Source organism: Suillus fuscotomentosus (genome assembly GCF_016647785.1).
Source record: "Suillus fuscotomentosus strain FC203 chromosome Unknown F5891scaffold_54, whole genome shotgun sequence".
Classification (NCBI taxonomy): Eukaryota; Fungi; Basidiomycota; class Agaricomycetes; order Boletales; family Suillaceae; genus Suillus; species Suillus fuscotomentosus.
The window spans coordinates 333,168-355,867 of NW_024539566.1; the positions used below are offsets into that span (position 1 = coordinate 333,168).

The following is a 22,700-nucleotide window of genomic DNA, read 5'->3' on the forward strand; positions in this document are numbered from 1 at the left end:
TCATGATGCGCATGATGGTCGTTCTCCAGCTCGAATTCACTGGAGGCGAAAGCAAGCTTAATCTTCTTGGTGCACAGTACTGGAAATGTCCCCTTCCTGAGGGGATCAACAATCAAGACGCATCAAGACATGCAGATACTTTATCTAGTCTACAGCGAGCCATAAGGTGAGCGGTCATGAGACACAAGACTCGAGCTTGAAAGTTTGTTGAGAGTTGTGATATTCACTTGATGTCTCGGTAGGGCTTGAAACTTTGAAGACAAATACCGGACGCATGTAGCCAGTGCGGTCGGTTATGACTGGTTGGGGGCAGGCGGTGATGGCGAATTGCCTCGTGTCTTGGGCGTCTATGGAAACGAGGATGGTTAGCGTGGTGAAGCAACATAAAAACGCACAATACACGCACTTCTGTAACTTAGAGAAAGACACCCACAATCCCTCGGCCGTGCTCAATATCATCAACCTCCAGTAAAATGTCACAGCTCATTCCAAGCACCACACCCGTTCGAACTTTTGAAGATCACGAGGCGGTCATAAATGCAGTCGCAGTGTTCCCGGATAAACGACGAATGATTACGGGTTCGCACGACAAGACACTTCGTCTTTGGGACTTGGAGACAGGTGTTGTGTTGAAGAAGATGGAAGGGCATAGCGATTGGGTGCGGGCATTGGCGGTGTCACGAAATGGTCAAATAATAGCAAGTGGTGATGATGATGGAGAAGTCATCGCCTGGCACGGAGAAACTGGCGAATCCATCACCCAACCCAGCAAAGCCCACTCCAAAGCCATCCGCTCGGTGGATTTTTCTGCGGATGGAATGGTGCTGGCGACTGGTTCATATGACGGCACGGTCAAGTTTTGGAGTACCAAAACGTGGCAGATGCAAGGAGATCCAATCGAGTGTGGCACTATGGTCTACTGCGTTCGATATTCGCCTTCTGGTGAACTTCTTGCCATCGCAACATACTACAATATCCAAATTTATAATCCAGGCACAAGGGAACAAGTCGCATCTTTGACAGGTTGGAGCCTGTCACTCGCGTGGACGCCCGATGGTACACGCCTTCTTTCAGGAGGCAGAAATTCCATATTGGAGTGGGACACATCAACCTGGCAGCAGGTCGGTCATACCTGGGAAGGCCACACTGACTATATCAACGCCATTGCCATTCATCCCACTGGCACGCTCGTCGCGTCTGCATCTCAAGACAAGCATGTCCGTCTCTGGCGGCTCTCAGATCAACGAACCATCGCCGTCTTCCAGCATTCATCTCCCGCGACATGTGTCACGTTCTCTGCGGACGGCAAGCACATCCTCAGCGGAGGTTCTGATAGCAAGATCTCAGAGTGGGCAATACTGAAGAACGTTCATCAAATTTCACAGGCGAGTTTCCATTTCTGACTCTCATTATGCAATTCAAGCATCCTTCATACAGATCCTTGACATTACAACAGCCCGCAATGCATGTCTAACTGGGGACTTGTCTATCGCCGAAGAGCTCCTCACTGAAGAGATTCACACCAACGCCGACGACGTTATTTCATATGCCCATCGTTCGTTCGTCATGGCCCGGAAACACGACTGGGACCATGCTCTTGATGATGCAATCGACGTGAGATGGACTGACCTATCATGGCTCTTTCACGAAAGGCTAACTTGTGTCCGTAACGTAGTCCATCAACATTCGGCCATCATTGGTAGGCTTCATCTCCAAAGGCATCGCCCTCTGCGGAAAAGGTCACATCCGGGAAGCAAGGATAGCATTCGACGTTGCATCCATGTTCACCAACCAAAATTCAAAAACCAACCAATTTCTTCTCTTGATCAAGGTACATTCAATTCGTCTCGCATGCTCTCTGCCTCATATTGTATTCCAGGCTATCGTACTCTTCAGCGCAGATCAACACGAGGAAGCAATGCTGCTCATCAAAGACTTGGCTGTCGCTTGTCCCGATGTCGATCCTCTCGCGCGTCATGTCGTGGAAGTGAGTACCATGTGGCTACACTCGATCGTCAATCCTGATCTTTTCAACTCACACAATAGACATATCTACGTGTTCAGCTCGGAATCAAAGCTTTCGATAGCGCGCATCACGACGAAGCCGCTGATCACTTCACTGCGGCTGTTAACTCAGACGCTTTCTCGTCGAAATACATTCATTTCCTATACCAGGACTTGACCGTGGTGCGTCGACATGATGCATACATAATGCTCGTTATAACCTACTGCTTTGTCCAGCTCTTCGGCTGGGATCTCGAGTCCTTGTTGCTCACTACACACCAGAAACGGTGCCAGGCATTCCTTTCGGCAGGTAAACTCGACGAAGCCCTCGCAGCACACAAATCCATGATGGACGCCATCGACGACATTGCGAAGGCCAGCTGTCTCGATTGGTCCAACGGCAAGTCTTCCGTCGTGTCACCCACGACTATCATGCTCACCCGCACTGTCACTCAGAGTTCAAGGAGAAATGCAGCACGCTCGCTGCGGACAACGACCGTATTCTTGGCGTATGTACCTCTATCCTTACCTCTTTCGATACTGACTATCATGCAGGCAGAGATCCCCGGTCAAGATCACGATGGATATGATGCAGATCCCAATTTCTTCTATGGAATGCATGAAGTGCGTGCAAGAGCGTATCCTTCTGTTCTATCGCTCTTAATTCAGTCACAGCATTCTCAGATTTCCAGGCCAAGACTTCAACAGCGCCCTGGGCGCCTCAACAGACTTAGGCTCGCTATGACGAGGAGGCCTCGAGGCAGCTCCTGCACCTGCACCTGCACCTGCACCACCCACCACCTCACCACCAGTCGCTGTCACCACCACCATCAAAACTCATTTACGACACCTATTCTCCCGGTCACCCCATCATGCAACGCCGCCCGCTGTCGATGTTCATTCGGCAAGGCTAAAGAGGTGGATTCAGGTCGATTCTTATCAGAGTATCCTGGTTGTCTGATGCGAAGATCTACAGCGTAATATTGCTGCGAATGCTCCTGGCCCAGACCCGGACATAGTACCTGATGAATATTTCGATACTATCGAACCGGACCCTGATACGCAACAGCAACAGCAGCCGCACCAGCAAGCAGTAGCAGTACATACAGACCCTGGCGAACATGGAGGCAGAAAGTCCTGTGTTTGCTGCTAGCGGGTTTTTGAATATCTCTCGAATACTTAGACATATCGTCGATCTTGTTATGATATCTTTATCGACTTAAAGCAGTATTCTATCGATAGGTCATTGATTGATCAGTACATCCTTTAGATTATTTGTAGAGTTTTTCCTCCGTAACCAATCATGAACCTCTCATCCACCATCTGTAAAGCTTCACTTACACTTCAGTTGCTGAATGAGAGATATCGTGCGTGTGTGCAACCAGAGTCATTCCGCATTCAAACGTCTCTTGTTGACTGTACAGTGGCAGGACGTGCAGCGGTTCAAGTCTTTAGCGGCATCATTCTACAGAGCACCTCGTGTCAGCACTACCATTCACATCGAGAATCTGCCTTAGCGTGTCTGACCTTTGAAGAAAAATAGTCAATATCAATAGCGTGCTGAAATACTAGATCAACGACTGGAGGATGCGAGGGAGAAATGGCGACCGGAAGTATATGACTCCGAGGACTTGCGTAGTCACTGCGTCAGTGTCAATTTTGACACAAAAGCATGCTCCTATCTGGCGCCAAAGCTTGCTGCATATGCGGCTGATGGTTCTGGGAGAAGTGAGATGAGGTCCAAGAGAACAAGTGTATTGAAGGCAGAACCGTCTGTGTTGTCTTCCCGGAGTATCAGGATAAGCGCGTGGTCCTCTGTCAGTATTCATTGTGAGAAGTTCACAAGCCAGTGCAGGCTCCGATCCCACAGAATAGAACCTGAAGTTTAACTGTCTGGTGGGCGAGACGCTCATTTCGGCATGATTGGTGATCGTTGGCGCTCAGAGCTAGTGATATCAAACATTCACTAGCGCTGTTAATATCCTTGTCAGGTGGCCACCAGAACAAACATACATTGTCGCTAGGTTCAATAGCTCTCATCGTGAGGATTTTATCTCTGCTCCAACTCTTGAAGGGACTTGGAAGTAGGAAATGTGCGTGACTCACGGGATTACCTACCAAAGATACTCGGTTGGGCACGAGAGGCGAGCCACAGATGCTGGTAGTCGATGAACGAGTCTGGACAAGAAATCTATTAGAAAATCTATCAAAAAAAATGAAGTTAAGTTGAGGCTGACCCGCCCCAGACTCAACCCGGGTAGTGATCGTGAGAGACCAGCGCGGCACGATGCAAGCCTGGGATGTGGCGTTCGGCGCGCCAGGTTTGGGCAGCTTGTCAAAGGACCGTTTCTCGAATTCCCCCGTGCCCATCGTCGTCGTTCGCACGGAGAGAAAGTTCAAGAAAGTAGTCGTCAAGAAACGAGCCGATCCAAAGAGAGACTCCCATTTTGACCAGTAAGCAGGCATCGAGTTTGTATGCATACCCATAGTCACCCTGTATTTCTATTTCTAATGCCTGAAAAAAATTCTGACTTCTGCTCAACGTATGGTTCAAATTGATTTACCATAGAGAAGTTCTTGGTTGGATCTAAGTGAACGCTCAGCCGTGAATGGCGGCGCCAAAATGAGTGCTCAGTCGCTGACTTCTTCACAAACAGAACTACAATTGCAGTGAAGGTAAGTAGAAAAAATCTTGTGATAATCCTGTAATAATTCTGTAAGCAAATTCCATTCACGTCATGAACTAGGTGTTGATATAAGCACTTACAACCATTACAATTGACGGCAATCGTTGTGCAGCCAGTGACATTCACGACATGCCAAATTACTCTTTGAATGAGTTAGGAAAACATCGAGCCCTGCATCATCGCAGATCCACGATCTCCAGCGGGACGTCTTTCATTTGCACGTGACCCTTGTCTGTGTCCTAAACAACAAATCAATAGATGTGGACGAACCACTCGAGAAGCTACGCACTGTGTAGACCGGCACCTATGGGTGCGGGTGAAAGGCTTCCTTAACATTGCAGTCCAAGATTGTTTGCAAGCCTGGGGGGTCGGTGAGGCGGAAAATTCCAAAGCTAACCGTGAAAAAAATCAAGACACGAGTGGTATGAGCAATGTGGTACGCACTTTGGAGTGAACTTTGGGACGCAAACAACGACAAAGGACTTCAGAAGCATGCGCTGAAATCCAGAATGCGTATGTAGATCAACCGACGACATAAAGCCTTCGTAAAGGGCCAGTAAGCAAGAGGTTTTGTGCTAAATTTAAGGACCCACAAGACTGAAGGATGCGTATGAATCTAACGAAGATGGTTAGATGGAGATACACAGGACAACCGGAGGAAACATACCCATCCCAAGGTAATCAAAGATCGTTCTTCCGTGAAGGACGAGTCTTCCTCGTCCATAGCGCAGGCTTCGCTTGTCAAATGCTGCTTTGGAATCAAGAGTGTCGTGACAGTAAATTTATTTTCCGAGCAATAGTCCGCAAGTTTCGGAATTTCGTGGCGTATTCAGCGATGCGATAGACAGGAACCGCGGAAGGCATTCTCGTGGCAAGCTCACAGTCTTCAGGTCGGGTACTTGGACAGGATCGCTGGCTTTACGAGTGATCCGTGCAGACTCTGTGGAAGCAGTAGGGTATCAGTCACCATCGATATGACGTACGGGAGCGGGAGGGGGTGGAGGCGCAGCCTGAGGAGCTCGTGAAATGGGGCTGCAGAATCAAAGTAGGCATCAGGAGTCGACCGCATCGTATTCTGAGAGCATGGGTATGACGCCGGCTGACTCGGCAAGACGATGTATCAGGAAGTTGAATAGTAGACAATTAAGAAGATCGCGGTAGGAAAAGTAGGGAAGATCGTACGAGATTGGTGGGCTTGAGAGTGGGGTAATTAAACATTGATTGCAGAGAAGGTGCGTAGCCTTGCTTGAGTTGGTGTTGCGACATGAGTTCCGGGTATTGAATGTGTCCATCCGGTGGAACGGGTGATGTTGTGGTTACTGGTGCAGGATCAGACGGGCTGAGGGGACAATGAGATACTCACGTCTTCAAGCTTGTTGGAGTGGTAGCGCAGTTCCTATATGGCCAAGTCTATAAATGCATAAATTCAAGATTGGAGGACGCTCACCTTGTTGGGCTCTCGATAGGCATAAGAAGTGGAGCAACGTCTTCATAAAAGTGTGGATCCACAAAAGATGAACGCTGGGAGCCGCCTGCGGACGTCGCAAGTATGGGAGAAGGAACAACGCTACAGCGAGCTTCCCGCGCAGCGAACTCTGCTCCCTCTTGACGTGTTAGGTTCCCACCCGCGTCTTCATCTTGTTCTTCTCTTCTGCGATCTTCATGCTTCCTGAACTCGTCATGCTCTCTCCGTTTTTCCACAGCGCTCACGGGCTCAGAAGGGATGCTTTTGCTATTGTAGTACGCCGAATCGGATAGCTTGTGAGTCTGTCAATGCTGCCAGAATGAGATATATTGAAATTTGGGCAGCCAAGCTTGATACTGCGCCTATGCGCTTGATCGTGATCAAGAGCCTCGATAACCGCTGCGTGAAGGTATACAGGCAAGGTTTCAAAATTTCAAGGAAGTGAGTGACGTGTATGACTCGTGATTTTCTTCAGACAAATGACCGTGGGACATCAGATGCATCAGATTCCAACATACAGATTCTTCTTGCCATTCGGTCTATGTTCAGAATGTTAGTACTACTAATACTGTGCTCGTGAAATCAATTGTGCAGTATCGTTATGCCGTTCATTTTGATCAACATGATGCCTTGGTTTCTGTGATAGGTTTGTCTATATGACATTGCCCCTTCAAAGCTTCATGATTAGCGCCTCAAGGCCTCAACGTTCACATCCAGTCAACGTGTTCGCCATGCTTTGCTTTGGTTAAGGGTATTCGGCTCATGCCAGAGGTTTCCTCATTTCTCCCACCTACTTCTTACACCCTCACTTCGCTTACAGTAATCGACTACTCGTCATGAGTGAAGACAATAGACCAGATGCTCCTCCAGAAACCTGCGAGGCACCCGTTCGTGAAAACTCGGTATGTAGTCTCAAGAGCTTGCTCAATATGGATGAGCGCTCATGGATTTCCTCGCTGCCTCTGACACTTTCTTCGTCCAGAGCCGACCCCCTTGTCGGATCAAGCAGACTATTCAGAAGTCTGCAAAAGGCGTCACCAAGAAACTTTCTGTGAGTAGGCTGCCAGGTTCCCTTATTCTGAACATGGCTGACATGGCGCAGAAACCTTTCAAGTGTTTCCGCAATCGCACTCCTGCGAACCAGAACGCAGACCTTCGAGATGCTTCAACTACCGTGGTCCAGAACCTCGAAATGGAGGCTTCATCAAGTCAGAAAAACGAGGTAAGCGGTCGAACTTGCTATCCTAGTCCTTCGGTTTTCTTACACGTGTCTCTATCCTTCCAACAACAAGCATCTCACCGCAGCTCAGATTCCCAGCGACTCCGTGAACCAAGGGTTGCCTGGAGAGCCTGCTTCACAGGTATTTTCGTCAAGTACTTAGGTTTTCTTCTCTAATTTCGGCAATCACGCAGGTTCAGGCTGCTCCTTCTAGCGAGGAGGAAGGTCCTGATACTCAATTAGTTAGCGCTGAACTTCAGGCTGCTTGTGATAGTGCACAAAGCATGAGAGTACCGGGGAAACATGCGAGTTCTGCGGCATCCGCCGCTGGCAGTGCCTCAGCGGGTCTCGCTGCCGCGGCTGATTTCGAGAAGACGTATCTCCAACCCCTAAAGATTATTGACGGTGTCCTTGACAAGATCGCGGATGTATGAGCTATTTTTGTCTATCGGAAGCGAACTGATCAAGTTGTATAGCTACATCCGTACGCAAAGATGGCGCTGGGCGTGCTGTCTGCTGCATCCAAAGTATGTTTGGTTTCTCCCGGAGTGCAGTACCCTGCTCAGAAGTCATAACTCTCTGTAGATTATAATCGCTCAAGCAGAGCGTGACAAATTGATATGTAGTCTTCTCGAGAAATTGGCCGAAGTTTATCGCTTCATGACTCTGGATGAAAATCTTGGCAAGATTGAATCGATGCGCGGTATCGTTGGAAAGATCGTTCAGCAGACTCAAGAGTGTGCCCGTTTCATCAGGGACTACTCGGAAACAAAGAGCTTTTGTGCGTCACCAAGCTACTGCACTTCGTATACGAATCTTACACTTTCATCATAGGGACGAGACTCAGGAAAAACGTTCTGTCGGAAACTGACAGCGTCGTCAAACAGTACAACGACACTTTGGACAAACTCATGCAGCAATTCCGGGACCAAGTTGATCGGGACGTGGTCGTCTTCGTCCAACGTACAGGTAAGGAGTCTGACATGCTTTTGTCTTTGCACTGACTCATACACTTAAAGGTGAAACGCTCGATCTCAGCGGCATGGTTTATGCAGGGGGCGCAGGAGTAGTCACTGGCAAGCAATGTCTGTCAGGCACTCGCACGGACATTCTCTCCCAAATCACCGCATGGATCAACAACAGCGAAGATTCCGTTCCGCGTGTAATGTGGCTGTCCGGCCCTGCAGGGAAGGGCAAATCAGCCATCGCGCACACGATCGCCAACTGGTTCAAGGAAACGGGAGGCCTCGGTTCATGTTTTTGTTTTGATCGGCACAGAGAAGGAGATCGTCTCCATGAAAAGATTTTCTCCACCATCGCGCTCGATCTTGCTGATCGTGATCCGGGGACGAGACTAGCGTTAGCGGCTGCAGTTGGAAATAACACCTCGCTGAAGAATACAAGGGACATTATCCAGCAGTGGCGCGAGCTTCTCATGGGACCGCTGAAGAAGTTCCCTGCATCAAGCGTGGGGCCTGTCTTGATCGTGATCGATGCGCTGGACGAGAGCGGCGGAATAAGACGCGGCAGGACCTTCTCCGCATACTTGCCGGTAAACTTCGGAACAAAAAACTTCCCCAAATCACAGAGCTCCCTTCCAACTTTCGGATTCTCGTCACCTCTCGACCTCTTCCCGATATCGAAAAGGAGTTTGAAGGTGTTGATCATATCCTACCCTTGTCCATGGACAAGATTCCAGCAGAAGTAGCGGAGTCCGACATCCATGCTTTTGTATCTGACAAGCTAGAAGGTCTGCCACGTTTTGGGCGCCAGGAGTTTGCAGACCTCGCTGCGAAAGCCGATGGACTTTTCGAGTGGGCACGTCTTGCATGTGAATACATTAAGGAAGACCTTCCTGGCTTATCCCCGATGGATTGTTTCAATGCTGTCATGAATCGCAATCCTGGGGAGCGGAAAAACTTGTTGTATGATATGTATGAACTCATCTTACCAGAAATCATGCCAAAGAATAAGTACACAACGGCCCAGTACGAGCAAGCAGTAGCGAAGTTTCGGTCCGTGATGGGCCAAATACTTGCCACATCCGAACCCCTCCCTTTAGCTTCACTGAATGCTATGCGACAGCACTTCCCGGAGGACGACGACCGTTACGAAGTAGATGATGTGGTAAAGCGGATGGGATCCCTCCTCAGCGGCACTACCGACTCATATACCCCCATCCGACCCCTTCATGCGACCTTTCATGAATTCCTCACGGACAAATCATCCAGCGGAGACTTTTTCATCCAGAGAACGAAGTCGCAACAACGCGACCTTGCATTTGCGTCACTGGGAGTAATGATGGCCCGACAAGATGGCCTTCGCTTCAACATCTGTGATTTGAAATCGTCGCACCTCCCTAATTCCCAGGACACAGAACTGCCTCAACGAGTTAAAACATCCATTCCCCCACATCTCTCCTATTCCTGTCGATATTGGGCCACGCATGTTGAAATAACAGACTTTGACGATAAGCTTGCAAAGGAAATACAATTGCTCTTCGACGACGAGCGACTGATGTTCTGGATTGAGTCCCTCGGACTTCTCGATGCAATCAGCGGTGCAATCGTTGTGCTTCCACTCGTTGCCATGTGGCTGAAGGTGAGCACATGCCTATGAGGCAGAGTCGGATGAAGAGCTCATACATATATACAGGACCATTCTGGATACGAAGATTTGCGGTCCGCCACGACGGATGTACAAAGATTCATGCAAGTGTTTGGCGGCATGATTTTGCACAGCACATCCCATCTTTATTTATCAGCACTCCCGTTCTCGCCTGTCAACTCTACAATGGCTAACAAATTTGCACCTGGGTTTCCGAATACCCTTCGTGTGGTATCCGGCCGCGATTTGAACTGGACGGTTGTTCAGGCCATAATCATGGGGCACACTGGCGCGGTTTGGTCAGTCTCGTTCTCACCAGATGGTACTCGCATCGCATCTGGTTCATCGGATAACACCGTGCGGCTGTGGAATGCAGCGACCGGACAGCCATTGGGTGAGCCCTTGAAGGGGCACACTGCCCCGGTTCGGTCAGTCTCATTCTCACCGGATGGTACCCGCATCGCGTCTGGTTCATCGGATAACACCGTGCGGCTGTGGAATGCAGCGACAGGACAGCCATTGGGTGAGCCCTTGAAGGGGCACACTGGCCTGGTTGGGTCAGTCTCGTTCTCACCGGATGGTACTCACATCGCGTCTGGTTCGGAGGATAACACCGTGCGGCTGTGGAATGCAGCGACAGGACAGCCATTGGGTGAGCCCTTGAAGGGGCACACCGGCCTGGTTTGGTCAGTCTCGTTCTCACCGGATGGTACTCACATCGCGTCTGGTTCGGAGGATAACACCGTGCGGCTGTGGAATGCAGCGACAGGACAGCCATTGGGTGAGCCCTTGAAGGGGCACACTGGCCCGGTTTACTCAGTCTCGTTCTCACCAGATGGTACTCGCATCGCGTCTGGTTCATCGGATAACACCGTGCGGCTGTGGAATGCAGCGACAGGACAACCATTGGGTGAGCCCTTGAAGGGGCACACTCGCATGGTTTGGTCAGTCTCGTTCTCACCGGATGGTACTTGCATTCGCGTCTGGTTCATCGGATAACACCGTGCGGCTGTGGAATGCAGCGACAGGACAGCCATTAGGTCGAGCCCTTGAAGGGGCACACTGACCCGGTTCGGTCAGTCTCGTTCTCACCGGATGGTACTCGCATCGCGTCTGGTTCGATGGATAACACCGTGCGGCTGTGGAATGCAGCGACAGGACAGCCATTGGGTGAGCCCTTGAAGGGGCACACTGACGCAGTTTACTCAAGTCTCGTTCTCACCGGATGGTACTCGCATCGCGTCTGGTTCATGGGATAACACCGTGCGGCTGTGGAATGCAGCGACAGGACAGCCATTGGGTGAGCCCTTGAAGGGGCACACTGGCCCGGTTTACTCAGTCTCGTTCTCACCGGATGGTACTCGCATCGCGTCTGGTTCGCATGGATAACACCGTGCGGCTGTGGAATGCAGCGACAGGGACAGTCCATTGGGTGAGCCCTTGAAGGGGCACACTGACCAGGTTTAGCTCAGTCTCGTTCTCACCGGATGGTACTCGCATCGCGTCTGGTTCATGGGATAACACCGTGCGGCTGTGGAATGCAGCGACAGGACAGCCATTAGGTGAGCCCTTGAAGGGGCACACTATCAAGGTTTTGTCAGTCTCGTTCTCACCGGATGGTACTCGCATCGCGTCTGGTTCGGAGGATAACACCGTGCGGCTGTGGAATGCAGCGACAGGACAGCCATTGGGTAAGCCCTTGAAGGGGCACACTGGCCCGGTTTACTCAATCTCATTCTCACCGGATGGTACTCGCATCGCGTCTGGTTCAGAGGATCACACCATGCGGCTGTGGAATACAGCGACGGGACAGCCATTGGGTGAGCCCTTGAAGGGGCACACTGGCTCGGTTCGGTCAGTCTCATTCTCTCCGGATGGTACTCGCATCGCGTCTGGTTCATGGGATAACACCGTGCGGCTGTGGAATACAGCGACGGGACAGCCATTGGGTGAGCCCTTGAAGGGGCACACTGGCCCGGTTGGGTCAGTCTCGTTCTCACCGGATGGTACCCGCATCGCGTCTGGTTCAAATGATAACACCGTGTGGCTTATGAAAGTCCTGCCATTTCCCGAGTCCACAGAGCCAGATCCCTCTGCATCCCCACCGCATCAAAGTGCCGCATCTCTCACTCAAGAAAGTCGTATCACCCCAATCAACACTTATGACCATCCCCCCATTTCCTTCTCGCCCTGCCTGAAACACGCCTTGCCCAACTCTGCTGACTTGCTCGAACCCACCTCTGATCATCATTCTAATTCAACCCCTTTCTTGCTGCAGCCCGATGGATGGATCATGGGACCCAAACATCAGCTTCTTTTCTGGGTACCTCCCGGGGCCGCTTCCCGACACTTGTTTTATTCTCCCGACATTGCATTGGTGATCCCGAGAGGAGGCGTTGAGCTTGATTTGAGCTCCATGGCACATGGGACGCGCTGGTCGAGTTGCCGAGACGCGTGAGTTTTTAATCTTTACCATCTGTCCTCGCAGTTGCTAACATCAATTCCTCCAGCTCCACGTGACGATGATTGATTTTATTGCTGCAATATCCAGTGTACCATTTGATTCTATGGTTATCTTCCTATTTTATACCTAGCACCGACCCTGAATTTGTGGTTGTCCGACTGAGCGATGCACTAAACAGCAGATTACAATGTTGCTGCTGATTTGTAGCGAAAACTAATTTCATCAGAGGCGCCCTTAGACATCATGCTGATATGTCACAGGCGCTTCGGCATTCCTAATCTTACCACCGTCAGTCTCGATCTAAGTGTATGTGATGAAGCGGCTCAACTTGCCCTGCACGTACAGAGACATAAGGACGTGCTGGTCGACTTGTTCTGACGCGATCTTTGACTCGGAAGTCAATAGTTCCGCGCGTTGGACTAGCACGGCTTGCAACGTCACGTCTGCCTCTGGCAAGCAGAAGCTGGTGTGGCCTCAACCCAATGATGATATCATGCTACCTACGACGACGCCCGCTTGAAGGCTCTACCCCTACTGACTAGCAATGATTGAGTAATATTCAAATCATTGTGGATTCACGGTCCGTAAATTTCACACAGTTCCATCACTCTACTAGAGCTGCACGCCGTGCCGCATGCCTTAACCTCGCAGGGTCCTGTTCTTGCTAGTGAACAGAGTACATGCCATCCCTCTAAGTGTTTCGTCGTGCGTACATGGAAGGCTATGGGTCTGATCGCGGCCCTTGGGGTTACCGTCTCTTTCCAGAGCACGAGCTACGTGCCCAGATCCTGAAACGCTGCACAACTAATATCTCAAGCGACGGAAGGAGCCTTGACGCTTCTCTCCAGCCTCACGTTAGTTCAGTCAACGAGGATAGGTATCTAATCATGGATTTACGCCTTCCAAACGGTGTCCGGAGGTTGAACTGTGTCTTCGATGGTGCGTGTTATGAAGCACCACAAATACACCTTCCCCGACGTATTTTATTAATCAATTAAACACATCCTATACAGGACACGGAGGACATGAAACGGCTGACTACCTCGTTGCCGAATTGACCCCCATTCTAATGGCTGGATTGTTGCCCACGGTGGCCAACTTGGAGGGCGTTTCAGATGTTCTCACCAGAGCGATTTTTGACGTGGATGAAGCAATAAAACGGGAAATCTTCCGGAGGACTCAATTATCAGAAATCTCTATGTTGCTTAAGGGGACCTACAATCTTATTAACGCTCGTCGACCCTACAAAGAAACATCTTTGGGTGCTAAATCTCGGTGGTGGCTTAGTGGATAAGCCGAGGTGGAGATTCAAGCGGAAATCACTGACATCGACTTTGGAGCAGTGCTCGGAAGTAGACGAGACGCGAGTTCACAATGGAATGCATCCATCTTGAGCGATAATCACAATGGCAACAACCCTGCTGAGGCCGATCGCATCAAACAGCAACACCCTGACGAACCAGAATGCATCTTCGACGATAGAGTGCCCGGTAATCTTGCTGTCACGAGAGGTAAGCCAATCGAATGTATTTGATCAGTTGATCTAACTGTGATGCGGCGTCAAGCTGTTGGCGACCACAGCTCCAAACTGCCTCGCATCTACACTGAGAAAATATTTTTGAATGTAGAACCGGGATTTCGTGTTTCTGCTGCGATCGAGTCTTTCATTCCACGAAATCTGAGCCCACCATACGTCTCAAATCTTGCAAGCGTTCATTATGTCGACCTTCACGAGCAGTCAAGCTGCGACTGCTTTATCTTGATGTGTTCCGACGGGCTGGTTGAGCCTTTACATGGATGACCCAGATCATGTCGAATCCCTAGCATCTCTCGTCCAGAAGTGGGTGGGAATAGTAGGCGACGTCGTGAAAGACGATATTCAGGAGGCAATGCTGCGCTTGTTAAGACACGCTCTGGGCGCAGAAGACATCGACAGAGTCTCATGTATGCTTAACGTAGACATGCCTGTCCCTTACATGGATGATACGACTGTCATCTTACAAGTGCTGTAGTATCCGATACCAAGGCGTGTGCATGTAGGGGGTAACGGATGCGGATTGTACAGATGCCAAGTGTCAGAAATGCTGCGTTTGTAAATTAGAGATAAAAGTCAGGAAAACGTCTACGCATCATCGCAGATCCACGATCTCCAGCGGGATAGTCTTTCATTTGCACGTGTCCCTTGTCTGCGTCCTAAACAACCGATCAATAGCTGTGGACGAACCACTCCAGAAGCTACGCACTGTGTAGATCGGCACCTCTGGGTGCGGGTGGAAGGCTTCCTTAACATTGCAGTCCAAGATTGTTTGCAAGCCTGGGGGGTCGGTGAGGCGGAAAATTCCAAAGCTAACCGTGAAAAAAATCAAGACACGAGTGGTATGAGCAATGTGGTACGCACTTGGGAGAGAATTTTGGGGCGCAAACAACGGCAAAGGACTCCGGAAGCATGCGCTGAAATCCAGAATGCGTATGTAGATCAACCGACGACATAAAGCCTTCGTAAAGGGCCAGTAAGCAAGAGATTTTGTGCTAAATTTGAGGACCCACAAGATTGTGAAGGATGGGTGTGAATCTAACGAAGATCGTTAGACGCAGATGCACAGGACAGCCGGGGGAAACATACCCATCCCAAGGTAATCAAAGATCGTTCTTCTGTGAATTGCAGGACGAGCTCTTCCTCGTCCATAGTGCAGGTATCACTTGTCGAATGCTGCCTTGGAATCAAGAGTGTCGTGACAGTAAATTTATTTCCTTTGTCTTTTCCAAGCAATAGTCCGCAAGTTTCGCGATTTCGTGCCGTATTCAGCGATGCGATAGACAGGAACCGCGGAAGGCATTCTCGTGGTAAGCTCACAGTCTTCAGGTCGGGTACTTGGACAGGATCGCTAGCTTTACGGGTAATCCGTGCAGACTCTTGAGAAGCAGTCCGGTACCGGTCACCATCGATATGACGTACGGGAGCGGGAGGGGGTGGAGGCGCAGCCTGAGGAGCTCGTGAAAGAGAAGAATACGGGGATGCAGAATCAAAGTAGACATCAGAAGTCGACCGCGTCGTATTCTGAGAGTATGGGTATGACGCCGGCTGACTCGGCAAGACAACCACGGATGGATCAGGAAGTTGATTAGTAGACAGTTGAGAAGATTCCGGTACGAAAAGTAGGGAAGATCGTACAAGATTGGTGGGCTTGAGAGTGGGGTAATTAAACATTGATTGCAGAGAAGGTGCGTAGCCTTGCTTGAGCTGGTGTTGCGACATGAGTTCTGGGTATTGAATATGTCCATCCGGTGGAATAGGCGATGTTGTGGTTACTGGTGCAGGATAAGACGGGCTAAAGGGACAATGAGATACACCCAATAATGACGAGGAGATACTCACGTTTTCAAGCTTGTTGGAGTTGTAGCGCGGTTCCTATATGGCCAAGTCTATAGATGTATAAATTCAAGATTCGAGGAGGCTGACCTTGTTGGGCTCTCGATAGGCATAAGAAGGGGAGCAACGTCTTCATAAAATTGTGGATCCATAAAAGACGAACGCTGGGAGCCGCCTGCGGATGGCGCAAGCATGGGTGAAGGAACAACGCTACGGCGAGCCTCCCGCGCAGCGAACTCTGCTTCCTCTTGACGTTTTAGAATACCCTCTTGTTCCCGCCTGCGTCTTCGTCTAACTTCATCTTGTTCGTCTCTTCTACGGTCTTCATGCTTCCTGAACTCGTCATGCTCTCTCCGTTTTTCCACAGCGCTCACAGGGGTCACAGGCGAAGAAGGGGTGCCTTCGCGATTGTAGTACGTCGGATCGGACAGCTGTGCGTTTGCAGCGCGCCTAGCGGCTGCCAATGCGTCTTCCTTTTTCTTGCTGCCGGTATCAATCTGTAGACGCGGTGGCTGTGTCTCGACTGATCGCATAGAATAACGTGCCTCATCTCCCCTTCGCTTTTCCTCACGCTTTCGTTCAGCATCTCTACGGACTGCTTCTTGTGCTAGCCATCCGGAATCGTCAAAGGGGGAGCGTCGACCATCATCTTGTCGCCTGTACTCCGTGTGCCTGCTCCCCTCTGGGGGACCGGTTGATGACGATGGTCTGCTATATTCAATGTTCTGCATTCTCCATCTTTCATAGCGGTCGACGATGATTGGTTTGATTTCACCAAGATCAAGAAGAATTTGTTGACCGTTCTGAAAGGAGAGTTAGACAGAGTCGCACCGAAATCAATTTTACGAGGGATCGATGAAGAGCATATCGTACTTTGATAAAGTACACATTTCATGATCGGAAGAGACGAGAAAGGCAGCAGGCACGAGTTACTCACAAGACCAAGATTGTGGCGTTGCGTGGGTGACAGTAACGTGTAGTACTCCTTGTGCATCGGAAGCTTCTCAAGAATTATCGTCGCAGATTTTGCATATTCCATGAAGGCTTCTTCAAGTTCACCAGCCTCGGTATATGCTCTACCAGCTTTCCGGAAGCCATCTGCTTTCTTGAGCCATTGCTTGAGACCTTTCGAAGGATCCCAAAGGTTGGAAAGAGCACGTTCTGAGAGCTCTGCAATCGTTGAAGGTCTCCGACTAGATGGGCTCGGTCGTGGAGAGGGTCGGGGCACATTTGCGTAAGGCGAACTCATGATGGAATGAAAGCAAGAGCATCTAACCACCACCGCTCGTAACGTCCCGACAACTCGTACTTACCATATTTGGGACGAAATGCCTCCGTGTGGCTGTTCTGGTCCGTTGATTGGCCCGAGATTGGGCCCTTCTGGAACTTGGATGGACAATTGACCAAGCACTACATACAAGATCAGCTTCTTGCGCAGCACGCCCCTTAGCTCCGAAGTCGATCTAACAATAGCTAACACCTTATTGTCAACGACGAACAAACAATGCTAGGAGCATAATAATTTCGAAATGTCTACGTGAACGTGGTAAAAGGCAGAGTGCGAGTGTGAAGGTAGAAGCACGTACAAATCTCTGGGAAAGCGTAGACTCCAGGTGAGATTACATTTTGCAAGGTTCCTCGAAGTTCAGCTGTGATAGTCGGTCTTTAGTTCCTATTCCGTAGACTCAAGTACAGCCGCTGTGGGTAAATCGGGGCACATGGTATTGTAAAGGGTCCGCAGGTCCATTTCGCAGCGTCGCTGTTCAGTCTCATTCGTCCAGAAGATACTTTGTTAACATGCTTACATTCTTGCCTCACAGGCCATGCGGTACTAGTTCTTCAAGAAAAATACTCCAAGATCGAAATGCTTACGATGAGTGGCGGCGACGCATTTAAGCAGACACGTCATATCACTCGAACTGGTTTTCCGTCACCCACATTTGTCGGGTTATTCGTGGCACCTATTGATAGGGAAAGCCTGGTCTCAGTGTCAGATGGCTACTCTGGTCAGTATGTGCTGTACATCCTCTAAACGCACACTTTTCCCTACATGCTACTTCCCCTTCTAGTGCCTCCCTCGATCTTGCAAGTCAGACTTGAATTCTGAACCTCTTCACTCGAACAGCCTCTGCTAGCAGAGTTTTGATCATACAAGCCATATTAGTATGCACCCCTCAATTTCGGCGTCCCAGTGGGGTTCTCCCACTGCTCCCAAGAAAGCTCTGCTTATTCATGGGTTGACTGCGTGGTCGGGTTCATGGGAGGGCCTCGCCCAGCTATTAGTAGCGGAAGGTCAGGTTTTATGATACCACGGCTATGATGCTCTGTTTTCAACATGCTTCATAGGATTCTTCGTCGTAGCGCCGAATCTCCTTGGGCATGCATGGAGACGAGGGACCGACTACCGTATGTCCACCCTTGCAGAGGATCTCCGACCATACTTCATCCAAGACACATCCTACGACGTGATTATAGGGCACTCTCTTGGAGGCCCAGTGACCTTGTCGCTCCTGCAATTCTTGCCCAAAACGAAAGAAACGGCTGTAATACTCCTCGATCCCCCTCTCGAGCTCGAGGGGACAACTGAAATGATTAAAAGTTGGATTCTGAACGAGGCTATGAATATCAAATACATCGAGGAGGTAGCTGATGATCGTGGTTGGTCACGACGTGACTGCGTGTTACGCGTATTATCAGTTTTAATGTGCGACCGTACCACTGTCGAGGGAATCTTCTCGGTAATATTGCAACTTGTGGACATGGTGAATGTTGCTGACACTTCTGCTGTTGTTATGAGCAGCATAACGAGCCATGGTCGTTCAGTGGCCTGCTCAGAAACATCCCCCCTCATGTGAAGATCACCGTACTGGCATCAGATCCGAAGGTCGGCGCCTTTTGTGATCCGGAGCACATCCCTTGTGACGTTGAGAGACTAAATGTCAGAGTTCTTCCGGGCATCGGCCACTCCATCCAATACGAGGATCTAGATGCTATCATGGACTTAATCCAACTACCAAAAGCGAAGCTTTGAGAGGTGCGCAGGAGAAGCGTGTTTCGTAGTTTTATGGCCAATTCCGTGTCTAGAACTTCCTGTTGGAACCTAGCCTCCGCTCGTACATGAGGTATCGCAAAGCATACAGTAGGTTCGACTATGCCAAGATATCAGTCTCATGCTTGAAAGAAAGATACAATGTTCCCTTGCTATTGCTGCAGCTCGACTTCATCGAGTCTATGGGTCCACGTCAAGCGGTATCACCTTGGACCGCTTCCGACTCCATAGCATTGTATTTTTGATGACAGCGTTCTCACTCACCGTTATAGCCATGCGATCGCTGGTATAGCATCACTACCGCAGACCTTACCGACAATCCCCAAGGCTTGAGCTTGTGTGAGAGCTTCGACAGCGAGTTCATGCATGGAATCATGTAGTACGATACATGCATATGAGAGAGAACAGTGTTGATAATAACACTATCGGTTACCATTAGACAAACCATGCCAAAAGCCAGTAGCGCCATGTCTCTGGCATTCAGCGGTAACAGCCACCATCGGGAGGTATGAGAAGTGGAGGTGCGACCCGACAGTTCAGTCTCGCTCAGCAAATGACATTAGATGATGGGCGATTGATGTCCTGTTGTAGGCCAAAGAACAAATTGTATTCAAAAACATGAAAACAAAAAAGCCTGAAGAAGTGTCAACCCTCGGTATGGGACAGGGTCATTGCGATACTCACCGTATAGAGCACCTTCCAGTGTTGATCACATCGTGATGGCAGTATCCCTTGGCATGCCTGTTGAAGCCATGGCGTCTACAGGCTGAGAGATCAGTGAAAGTGCAAGAATCTTCACCCATATTATCGTAGATATCGTAACTATACGAAAAGAACAGGCGCCCAGCACCGGCTGATTGGAAGAGCCACAGCTTCTTACGCCGCACTCCCTTTAGCTTCGAATCTAACAATATATTGACTACGGACCCACGGCGAAGATCATCGAATCTAGTAGTTGCTCGGAGCATCAATTTCCAATTGTCCATATGACAAACACGTCAAAAACATGGCAGAACGTCAATCACAAGGCCGTACGACATTATGAAGTCATGGTGTTTTGCGGGAAGGAAGTGAGCCGTGCAGCACTTCCCGTCAATTTGAACTTGGAGGTCAAAACTCCACTAGTGTCGAGCGCAAGCTCATAAGTGCCGGGATAGAGCCAAAAGTTGCCGTCGGTATCTGCTCTTGCGAGATTGCCAAGTGTAATCGGTAGCTCAGCTGTTGCAGTGGTGCCCGGCATAATGCCATGAGAGCGGGTGTAGCTGACAAGAAGCTTGTTAGGGTAGGGAGCATCTCCATACATGCCACTGGCGAAAAGAAGGGAAACATAGTCAGATGTCCCTGAAGATAAGGAAATGAGGTGGTAGGGTGAGATAAATTATAGTTCACATACTGTTTCCGGTGTTCGTCACACTAACAGCAAGCGTAGCAAACGGTGCGACGTCCAAGTACGCAGCATACTTCCCTCCATCAATGAGAGCCTGGATGCTGTATGATGTTGCAGGGGCTCGCACCCATTTATAACAAAATGTAGTGTAGTGCTCGCCATATCCGAATTCGTAGACAGGCATGCCAGTGTACCAGATATAGGTACGGCCCGGGCTCGTTAAGTTGGGACGGAGGTTCATATTCGTCATGGGGATCTCGTTGACATAGCTTGCTGGGTACTGCGTGATAGGAAGGCGCCCAGCAGGCGCAACCTTGCCACTGAGGGTGTCGAAAACAGCCTTTCCACCACTCTGACCTGGGTACCCTGCCCAAACGAGCGCATTGACCTAAAATAACTATTGAGCAATTGAAGTAGAAAGAGGAATTGGTCGCTGACAGAAGCATTGCCTTTGAGAATGGAGTCATCAAGTTGTCCGCCACCGAATTGCACCACAACCAAAGGCTTGCCTATCATCTCAAGCTCAGCAATAAGGTCGAGCTGGTTGCCGGGCCAAGTAATCGAGTAGCGGTCCAGGGCTTCGTCCTCGACGGTGAGATCGATACCCCCAGCATAGATGACAGCGTCTGCCTTCCTTTGCAGCTGCAACAGCGGCAGCGAATCCACTCGTGTCGTTAGATGTAATGTTGGTGCCCAACACGTAGGTGACATTATAACCATCATCCATCGCACCCATGACGGGGCTGGTGAGATAGGGAGCAACACCGAAGTAGTTGCCCTGCATCTGGGTGGTTGCATTTGCCCACGGGCCGATCAAAGCAATGTTTTTGATGCTACTTGAGAGTGGTAGAGTACCGTCGTTCTTCAGGAGAACAATACCCTCCACGGCAGCTCGGTATGCAAGCTGTCGAGCGATAGGAATGTTGACGCTACTCCAGTTGTATGTTCTATAAGGCTGTCGCTCTTCTGGATCAAAGTAACCGAGGCTGAAACACTGTATCAGCAAGAAAAATGGCATGCAGGACAGCGCCATACCGGACGAGCGAGGCGTATTGGTGAACCAAAGCTGTGCGTAGGTCGGTCTCTGTGATAAGAGACTCTTTGTATGCGATTGGCAACCACTCTCCATAGAAGGAGCCACAATCTAGGTCAGTTCCCGCCTTGAGTGCGTCTGCGACAGCCTGTTGAGGGGTAGCATAGTTGTGAGGAGAATAAATATTTTGGACGGCATCTGGAAAGTGAAGCATGATCATGATGCCAAGTAACTATCCGGACTCTACTCACCACAATCACTCGTGACCTGTTCGCAAGTCGTCAACTCACTATACACAAGTAAAGTAACTTTGAGTATACCCATCGGTCTTGTGCGAAGCCGTAGAAATCACGGAGAATATCTTGAAGCAAGTATGGATCTGCGCAAGAAGGAACACCGTTGATAGCATTGTACGAGCACCTGCATTATCAACAGATAGAATGTGTCGACATAATTCTACTGCGTACGGAGTTGTGGTAGTACGTACATGGCAGCACCAACTTTGGCATCTCTATAACAACTCTGGAATGAGGGGAGGTAGTATTCCACGAGATCTTGAGAAGTGATCACTGCGTTAAAGCCATATCGAACAGTGCCATCCCAGTCCTCGAGATCGTAGCCCGCAAAGTGTTTACAGGTGGAAACGACCTGGTAGTAAGGCTTTGGGTCAAGACCACCTTGCAAGCCAACCACGAGGTTGTACACGTATTGGGAAAGGTGGTACGGGTCTTCTCCAGGTGTTTCCTGACCTCTGCCCCATCGAGGGTCTTTGAACGGATTAATGTTTGGTGTCCAGAAGTCCAGACCCGCGCGCCCGTAGTTATTGAAGGCACGTCCCTCCATACCCACAATGCCTCCAACAGACTTGATCAACTCATCGTCAAAAGTAGCACCCATAGAGATCGGCTGGGGAAATGATGTCGCATAGCTGAACTCGCCCGACGTCGAGAAGTTGACACCTGGACTGTTCGCCACTCCGTGCTGGACACAAGCAAGTCAGTCTCGGCAGACTCCGAGACTCTGTTAAACATATTTACCAAGGCTTCCGACCACCACTGGTACGCTGGCAAACCCAAACGAGGAACCCCAGGAGATCTGTTGACAGTATTATTAATCAGCTCTGGAACAGTGAACAGCTTGACCAAGGAAGTTGCCCGCGTAATGGGGTCAAGAGCAGTGTTGCAGATTGCGTTGCTTGCTAGAGGTCCACCTTCGCAATCAGGAAAGACATAACCAGTAACACTGCCTGCTACAAGGGCATAAACCAGAGCGACGTGCTTTGAAAGCCTCATGGTAATCCTTTGAATGCAGCAACAGATAACGAAGGGTTGGCGTGTTTCTATTTTTACGAGCTTGTTGATCCGCGATCTGGCCATCAGAGAACCTGTGAGAAGAAGATATCGTCATATATCGTT

General features: G+C 49.9%; 8 protein-coding genes across 8 annotated transcripts; 4 read left to right on the plus strand and 4 right to left on the minus strand.

Annotated features, from left to right (window-relative positions):
- The first annotated feature begins 1,485 nt into the window (after positions 1–1,485).
- F5891DRAFT_589210 (uncharacterized protein) lies at positions 1,486–3,258 on the plus strand. The gene is made up of 9 exons (XM_041372384.1): positions 1,486–1,614; positions 1,676–1,831; positions 1,880–1,987; positions 2,047–2,187; positions 2,242–2,404; positions 2,461–2,513; positions 2,560–2,628; positions 2,680–2,922; positions 2,981–3,258. The coding sequence occupies exons 1-9, from the start codon at positions 1,567–1,569 to the stop codon at positions 3,155–3,157; spliced, it is 1,158 nt and encodes a 385-aa protein (XP_041222175.1). The 5' UTR covers positions 1,486–1,566; the 3' UTR covers positions 3,158–3,258.
- Positions 3,259–3,682: 424 nt separating this feature from the next.
- Positions 3,683–4,470, minus strand: F5891DRAFT_1192943 (uncharacterized protein; the record flags this gene model as incomplete). The annotated part of the gene is made up of 3 exons (XM_041367669.1): positions 3,683–3,819; positions 4,123–4,182; positions 4,242–4,470. 3 exons carry the CDS (start codon positions 4,468–4,470, stop codon positions 3,683–3,685), a joined length of 426 nt encoding a protein of 141 aa, XP_041222176.1.
- Positions 4,471–5,834: 1,364 nt separating this feature from the next.
- Positions 5,835–6,994, minus strand: F5891DRAFT_1280612 (uncharacterized protein; the record flags this gene model as incomplete). Its single annotated transcript, XM_041370427.1, has 6 exons — positions 5,835–6,030; positions 6,055–6,087; positions 6,139–6,458; positions 6,514–6,625; positions 6,675–6,695; positions 6,975–6,994. 6 exons carry the CDS (start codon positions 6,992–6,994, stop codon positions 5,835–5,837), a joined length of 702 nt encoding a protein of 233 aa, XP_041222177.1.
- A 4,985-nt stretch (positions 6,995–11,979) lies between these two features.
- On the plus strand, positions 11,980–12,440 carry F5891DRAFT_1150492 (uncharacterized protein; the record flags this gene model as incomplete). The annotated part of the gene is made up of 1 exon (XM_041365125.1): positions 11,980–12,440. Exon 1 carries the CDS (start codon positions 12,033–12,035, stop codon positions 12,438–12,440), a length of 408 nt encoding a protein of 135 aa, XP_041222178.1. The 5' UTR covers positions 11,980–12,032.
- Positions 12,441–13,124: 684 nt separating this feature from the next.
- F5891DRAFT_1280614 (phosphatase 2C-like domain-containing protein) lies at positions 13,125–14,458 on the plus strand (the record flags this gene model as incomplete). The annotated part of the gene is made up of 5 exons (XM_041370428.1): positions 13,125–13,385; positions 13,460–13,732; positions 13,790–13,957; positions 14,012–14,226; positions 14,285–14,458. Exons 1-5 carry the CDS (start codon positions 13,160–13,162, stop codon positions 14,456–14,458), a joined length of 1,056 nt encoding a protein of 351 aa, XP_041222179.1. The 5' UTR covers positions 13,125–13,159.
- A 28-nt stretch (positions 14,459–14,486) lies between these two features.
- F5891DRAFT_1150493 (uncharacterized protein) lies at positions 14,487–17,155 on the minus strand. Its single transcript, XM_041365126.1, has 9 exons — positions 16,754–17,155; positions 15,907–16,619; positions 15,823–15,855; positions 15,070–15,775; positions 14,994–15,018; positions 14,845–14,941; positions 14,690–14,792; positions 14,660–14,663; positions 14,487–14,635 (listed from the first exon to the last, which is right to left on the minus strand). The coding sequence occupies exons 1-9, from the start codon at positions 17,063–17,065 to the stop codon at positions 14,544–14,546; spliced, it is 2,085 nt and encodes a 694-aa protein (XP_041222180.1). The 5' UTR covers positions 17,066–17,155; the 3' UTR covers positions 14,487–14,543.
- Positions 17,156–18,086: 931 nt separating this feature from the next.
- On the plus strand, positions 18,087–18,985 carry F5891DRAFT_1053561 (uncharacterized protein). Its single transcript, XM_041362577.1, has 2 exons — positions 18,087–18,554; positions 18,617–18,985. Exons 1-2 carry the CDS (start codon positions 18,225–18,227, stop codon positions 18,845–18,847), a joined length of 561 nt encoding a protein of 186 aa, XP_041222181.1. The 5' UTR covers positions 18,087–18,224; the 3' UTR covers positions 18,848–18,985.
- Positions 18,986–19,904: 919 nt separating this feature from the next.
- F5891DRAFT_983410 (glycoside hydrolase family 3 protein) lies at positions 19,905–22,577 on the minus strand (the record flags this gene model as incomplete). The annotated part of the gene is made up of 9 exons (XM_041377319.1): positions 19,905–20,206; positions 20,259–20,640; positions 20,691–20,894; positions 20,953–21,238; positions 21,288–21,483; positions 21,537–21,552; positions 21,576–21,705; positions 21,773–22,266; positions 22,323–22,577. 9 exons carry the CDS (start codon positions 22,575–22,577, stop codon positions 19,905–19,907), a joined length of 2,265 nt encoding a protein of 754 aa, XP_041222182.1.
- Between the last annotated feature and the right edge of the window lie 123 nt (positions 22,578–22,700).